This window comes from Sinocyclocheilus grahami, unplaced genomic scaffold (assembly GCF_001515645.1).
Source record: "Sinocyclocheilus grahami isolate Dianchi unplaced genomic scaffold, SAMN03320097.WGS_v1.1 scaffold300.1, whole genome shotgun sequence".
Classification (NCBI taxonomy): domain Eukaryota; kingdom Metazoa; phylum Chordata; class Actinopteri; order Cypriniformes; family Cyprinidae; genus Sinocyclocheilus; species Sinocyclocheilus grahami.
Genome location: NW_015505479.1, coordinates 1,505,731 through 1,513,136, shown reverse-complemented (window position 1 = coordinate 1,513,136; position 7,406 = coordinate 1,505,731). Strand labels below are relative to the sequence as shown.

At 37.1% G+C, this 7,406-nt stretch overlaps 1 protein-coding gene across 1 annotated transcript; it reads right to left on the bottom strand.

The window, feature by feature from the left end:
• Positions 1–526: 526 nt before the first annotated feature.
• LOC107601155 (group 3 secretory phospholipase A2) lies at positions 527–6,359 on the bottom strand. The gene is made up of 4 exons (XM_016293212.1): positions 5,867–6,359; positions 4,541–4,673; positions 3,548–3,682; positions 527–1,112 (listed from the first exon to the last, which is right to left on the bottom strand). The coding sequence occupies exons 1-4, from the start codon at positions 6,357–6,359 to the stop codon at positions 527–529; spliced, it is 1,347 nt and encodes a 448-aa protein (XP_016148698.1).
• Between the last annotated feature and the right edge of the window lie 1,047 nt (positions 6,360–7,406).

Here is a 7,406-nt window from a genome sequence, read left to right as displayed (position 1 = left end):
AGCAATTACAATTCATTGAGTCATTTGCTTGTTATTAATCACAGCATTATAGCATGCGAATGCGTGTATGTGCATATACTGAGGTTGTTGGTAACTATACATTTAAAAACATATGAAATATCATTGCTTAGTATCATTTTTTAAATTGTATTAACACCTGCTTAAACAACAAAAGTCACTAAAGTCTGTACGTATTAAAAGAGCAAGGCTTGATAATTGTGACTTTGTGGCTTTATGCATATTTTTTTAAAAAACGTCTCAGGTTACTTATGTAACCATGGTTCCCTGAGTAGGGAACGAGACACTGCGTCCTCTAGGTTTCTTCATAGCGACCGCTAGAGGACGCAGTTCGAAGTTCCCATGAAAGGGAACGTCTCAGGTTACTTATGTAACCATGGTTCCCTGAGTAGGGAACGAGACACTGCGTCCTCTAGGTTTCTTCATAGCGACCGCTAGAGGACGCAGTTCGAAGTTCCCATGAAAGGGAATCTATTTTTCATGCTTTAAAGATTTGTCTCTTCGCTCATCATTGTTTTGGGGATTTAATTCGTTTTTCCTTCTTTTTCTTTTTACCTCTTTTTCTCTTATTTTGAAGTGTCCTTGCTCCTGATTTAGTTACAGACATGTGTTTGGACTGAGTGGCCTTGTGCACTGAGAGTAATTTCGTATTAGATGAGGTTGAAGGTGAGTGAGTGACACTTGCTTTTGGAGTCCCATGGGTGCTTTGAAGAGTAGTTTCCATTCTGAACTTCTGAGTAATCATTTTCTTCTCTTTGGATGCCTTCCTTTGGGAAACGAGTGACTGCTTTCTTCCTTTTCGATGTCCATTTGTTTGTAGTTTCTTCTGTTTCTCAATTCGGCTCACCAACTTTTGACTCAGCTGAAATGTTTCCCCTTTTGCGTAGTCCACTGGAGCGCAGGTTTTTCGGCCCTTTGTCAGTTGAATTCGTTTCGGTTTAGAGGTTCTTTGTTTGCCGCTGTGTGAACGTTTGATTGGCGCTTCATTGCATGAAAGGTCAACGGTGCCGCCGTTCTCATTAGTCAGACTGGTAGAATTGTACGGTGTTGAATCTTTCCATACGGCCACAGGAGCAATCTCAACCATTGTGCACCTGCAGGGAGAGATTGAAGAACTCATTACAGCACAAATGCATTGAGGTGTATCTATAGACAAAATAAAACATATTGCTGTCAACATTTTTCTAAAAGCATACTCAGAATAGAATAGAAAATGGATGGAGTAACAAGACCAGGGTTTTCAAGCAGTGCTTAGGATTATTTCTTTAGACTTTTTGCCAGAAAGAAGAAATAAGAATCTTGGTAAAATTGTTGGATAGACACAAGCTATAGCTACCCATTTTTATTTTCTTTAAGATACTAGTCGCACATAAGCTCCAAAATACCAGTAACTTATGTGATGTCAGTCATCTGGAATGAGCTTTTCTTTTTTGATTCCCAGTGACAAGCATAAGGGCTCGACCACACAAAAAGAAAATCGCAAGACGGCCCACAATAGCTGCATAATAATAACCAACTGCAGAGCTGCGGTGCTGATGAATAGAAAAGACGGCAAAGTCTTGAGACGTGTTTTTAAATTCGCTGTGCTCATGCATGAGACGCTGAAAAAAACGGCAAGATGCAAGCACCAGCAGCAGGCAAACATAAACATATTCATTTAGCACTTATTTATACAGAAAAACAAAAAGCAAGATGGATGGCAGTGGAATGGGGGAAAATTCAAGATGCATTTTTGATGCACAACATAAACATGTCACTACAAGATGTTTTCCCTCTACATTTCAAATCATTATTTCGGCATTTGTTCAAATTAGGAAAATTATTTAGAGGTGATTTCTGGCGTGGATGGACAGGACAGAGACACCATAATAGTGACTTTGTTTTCTGCTCATGATCAGAATGTTTTGATTATTCGATCACTGTTTATTGTCAGTAGATTATTATAAAAACTATTTAGTTGTTCAGGATCTTGTTTTTCTTCTTCTTTTACAAAGTACTACATGCTGTCCAAATGGAGATGTGTAACTTTTCCGAAAAAAGTGTTGTTTGGACCTCCGCTGGGATACAAAATAAACACAAAATATGGCATAACAGACACATTTATACACAGAATCTGAAAATTGTACATTTGTAAACTTGCAAATAACATATCTGTACGTTCATTTAAACAATTACGTGTTTTTTCCCCATTATATTTCTACTTTTGTACATAGTGCATTATTTAATTTTCTGTTTTTATTTTCTGTTATATTCCATCTCTACTGTTTAATTCCTATGCATGTTTGCACTATCATGTATGTTTGCACTATGCGTCTTCAACTCCTCATCCCACAAAACTGCTGGAATTAATTTTTCAGTATTTCTTATAATGTCTAATAAAATGATGCAAAAGCCCCATTTTTAATAAAGCATAATTCATAACTGCTTGGGAAACGTAACCTCTGCATGGCAATTTGACAGTGACTTTCTCCACAGGACTCAACACGACTTGCTTGAGGTTAGCCATAGCCTTGACTTGTCTTGTTTAATTTTGTGCACTGCAACATGAGACTTGACTCAAGGATTTATTTGCTTATGCCCTGTATATAAGTAACTTACTCCCAACCCGTCTGTGGGAGAGAACGGGAGAAGGAAAGCGTGTTTTCGGTACATAAAAAAGGTGGAAGACATGGAAATAGTTTGTCATTTTTACCATATCATTTGTTATATTTGCAATGTCTTCTGGGGTTTTGTTTTTTTTACTGTTGTAGATATCCAATAGTATAACAAAAATATTATATAGGCCTATCTCTTTATTGTGTTTGGGCCCTCCCTGGACGAGCAAGCATAGGCACGTGCCTAGAATGCCTATATGCGTAAATCCGGCCCTGATTATAGAGAAACGCATCCTACCAGCAGCAGTAAAATTCAACACCATGATTATCAAAGAATGTCCAAACAAATATAAGCAAATCCCTTGGACAATGAATCTAGTAAAATTGTTACAGGATACACAGTTAATACAGAAACTGGAAGAGGCTGGAAATTGAACCCTTTTATATATGAGTGAGGGATCAATGATTCTGTAAATGTTGAAAACACCTGCTCTATGACTATGAGCATATTAAAACCTTATAATGATGCCATGCAAATGATTCTATGGGGAAAAAAGGATGTCAGTGTAGACCTTGATGTGAATTATGTAATTGTATACAATTATGATGCAAAAAAAAAACCATGAAGCATAATTTCTGGAATGCATGATTTCATTTCTTGCACTCACAATCCAAACCAGTTGTACTGTGTGCATTGCCTCCTTTGGATCAGCTCAAAGCAGCGGAGCTTCAGGACGCTGAAGAAACTGTAGCCCACCATGTTGGAGATGGTGTCATTACCGTTGAGAAGGCATTGTTTAAATCTAACAGAGACGAGACAGAGGATGTCAGTGTAGACCTTGATGTGAATTATGTAATTGTATACAATTATGATGCAAGCGGAAAAACCATGAAGCATCATTTCTGGAATGCATGATTTCATTTCTTGCACTCACAATCCAAACCAGTTGTACTGTGTGCATTGCCTCCTTTGGATCAGCTCAAAGCAGCGGAGCTTCAGGACGCTGAAGAAACTGTAGCCCACCATGTTGGAGATGGTGTCATTACCGTTGAGAAGGCATTGTTTAAATCTAACAGAGACGAGACAGAAATAAACATGATTTGCATTATAGTGTCAAAGTCTGTCCCATTTGCATTCGTGCATTCAGAACTTCAAATCTATTACCACAACTAAAACACATGCACGGTTGCAAGTAAAAAAAAAGAATTTGTTAATTTAATTCAACTTTTTTAAATTTGCAAGCATGAGTTCTGTTGACATATTAATGTTGATAGCTTAATATTGTGTGAAGTTGTAATAATGTATTGAAACTGTCTTGATAACTTTGAAATGCCGCAGTGAATTTCTAGTGCATATGTGCTTTACAATGGATAAGGAGAATAAATATTTAAATGAATGTTATTTTATATGTTTTTTTTTCTCAGTAAACGGAAAGACCTGCTAGTGTTTAATGCTGTTATGTTTGGCATTTAAAAGAGTTTCTTTTATGTTTAAGTTTTATTGAGTTTAATGTGCTGTGCTAGTTTTGAACTGAAAATGTATAATTGGAAAATTAATTCAAAACCTTTTTATGATTGAAAAACGTGTTTATGTAGAAATTAAGTGACTTATTATTAACATAATTTCATTATACGTTGTCATAACTCAAAAACATTGATGCAAACTTGCTTTTTTCTTTGTTTGAGCCTAAACATTTGTCTTTAGAGTGTTCCACATCACAAGAAAGGCCTTAAAATCACACTGAAATGTGGGCAAAGATAAATTCTTTACCTCGCACGCAGTAGGCTACAATGTTTTACAGATAAAATGCACGGGATGAATAAACAGAAAAGATGAGTTATGACAAAAGGATGAGTTATGACCCTAAAGAGTCTCCCCTGAGGAGCTAAAAATGCCTCTCATCTGTGGAATGTGAGACGGTGCTCACCTGCGGTCACAGTCACAGTGCGAGAGCGTGAACAGAGTGGGGTTGAACACACCGAAGTTCACAGAGAACGAGCGGATGATGTGCTCACAGTGATCGTGCTCTCGACAGCATCTGTCTGCATGCACAAACATACCTGCAACAACAACTAAATAATTAAATGCAATAATAACAAATATTAAGTAATTACCCGGCTGAAAAATACAATAGAACCATCACAGAAAATTCTAATGGTTTCCACTACAATTCTGCTACAATTCCACTGAATTCAAAGATGCCTTTAACTGAAAATTGAGTGTTTTGTCCTTTTTGACACACTATTTTCCTATTTAGTACTGTAAACACAATCTATATTGGTAAAAGCGCTATAATAAATAAAGGTCACTTGACTACAAATACGTATATTACAAACATTACAAACCATCAACTTTTAACCATTAAAACCATTAAAAATTGTTCCTGTAGTGTGTTTTGGGACATATTCCATTAGGATTTATTGGTTTTAACAAGCCACCAACAGAAGGTGACCAATTACCAGCAGAGACCCATGGGGTCCATTACAGTTTCCATTAAAACCAACACAAGTCCCATTATAACCAGCAAAACCTTTACAAATGTAGTGATGATGTCTATAGTTTTTTTTTCAACAGGGTTCTGTGATAATATACAGTCAACTTGAATAAACAAATCGTTCATGAAATTGCAAGTGCAAAGCGCACAGCGATTTTTTGCACAGAAACGTGTAACTACTTTTATGACACACACTGTAATCATATTGATTTACGTAACTGTAATTTTCAGGTTATGTTGCAGGACCTCCCGCATGTTTTCGTGAACGCCATGCATTCACAGATTTACAGTCGACCTCACCCACCCATGCACGCCCACTTTGGCACAAAAATTGCATTTTGATTGATCGCTCTCAGGAAAATCGTAGCGAATAACGGCAATAAAGACGGATCTTGCTATTAATGAAGCTTGTAATTTCATTTCTGTCTTGTGTCTTCTCGTTTTCCTTGATTTTTATTTTCACGCCGATAACTTTCATATCGGTAAAAACTTTGCAATAGGCTTTATATATTATGTTATAAACGTGTGCATTGTCTTTACTGACCATTCTTACAAATGCTTCATCGTAAATAATTTTAATTCCATCAAAGATTTTGATAACAAATGACTGATGGATGCATGATTCATTTCGTACCAACAAAAATAGTTCACTAAATTGCTTTATAGCCTACATAATATACTAATATTTGAAAAAGCTTACTCTACACCAAATGAACTGACTAATGGCTGCTTACAGATGCATGCACATTGCACACCTACCCAACTGTTCATAGTCATTGGCGCTGGTGCCGCGTCCACACCAAAGCGTTCCCGGCAAAACCCATGCGCGTTTATGGCGACTTTTTGCTCTTGAATCCATCTGCAGGCCAGGATTTACGCGTTCTTTGTGCAAAGTGAAATTGACATGCATGTTCATTTCACACAGGCTGGCATCTTCCAGCAGCGCGCTAAAGTTGAACTGCATTGGTTTCTCATTGTCCCGAGCGCGCTCTTGACGGCAGAGTGACCGATAACGCGTAACCAAAGACCCGTCGCTACTCATGAAACAACCTTCAAGGCGTTTCTCTGATGTCCACTTGCTCCAGTAAAAGAGAGGAGATGCTGTAGTGTCCGGTGAGTGGATGAGAAAGCTAACCTGAGAGCTCCCGCGTTCTGATTTGATGAGGAGGCAAAATGGTGCAGGTTTCTGAATTGTTACCGCATTGCTACAGCATACCACGACTAAAAGATTAACAGCAAGAAGACTTCCCATTCGTGTATCTGGGAGATGCAGTGACATTGCTGCAGAGACGCGTGTTGACGCGTATTTGGAAGCTGAAGAGAGTCCCGCTCTATTCCAAACTCTATAGCCCACTAAACTAAGTTTTCTGGTTTAATTGACGCTGATGCACAACGCGAATAAACCGCATCAGTTTGTTTCAGTCCATGCATGAGAAGGGGTTTGCTCTGTCAAATGAAAATGAACGAGTAGCCTATTGTACCGGTTCTTTACAGTCTGTTCACAGATGTGGAGTGAAATTTGTGTTGGCTACATGTTAAAACTTGTGAATGATGTGGAGCTGAAATGTCAGGAGTCACATGACTCGAAATCAACCAGACTCCATTTACCGAGGCTTTGCAGTCCAATGACCCGATAGAAGTTCATCAAAATACCACAATTTAAAGTTATGTTAAAGCATTGTTTCACTTCTTCGTTACAGCAAGTTTCTAAATAACTTGGCTGTTAGCAGTGTTGGGTAAGTTACTGTAATTAATTGCCAGTTGTTCATTTTCAACAGTGTAATTAGATTACTGTTTTAATTACTCCCTTAAAAGTATTGCATTACTTATTACTAATTACTTTCTAAATGAGCTCATATAAACGTCAACATTAGATGTTCAATGTTGATGTTAAATCCACTAATATATATATATATGTGCACTGTAAAAAAAAAAATCTATAGCTTTTACAAAATAGTTTTGGCAGCTGTGGTTGCCAGAATAATTTTGTAAAAAATACAGTGTATATAGTACGGGAACTTACTGTTAACTTATTAACCGTTTTTTCCCTTAGCATTTTTACACAATTTTACAGTTAAAATTACACTTATTTTTTACACATAAGGGCCAATTTTTCATCTAAAAATCATCTAAAAGCTGAATAAATAAGCTTTACATTGATGTATGGTTTGTTAGGACAGGACAATATTTGGTTGAGATGCGACTATTTGAAAATCTGGAATCTGAGGGTGCAAAAAAATCTAAATATTGAGAAAATCATCTTTAAAGTTGTCCAAATGAAGTTCTTAGCAATGCATAT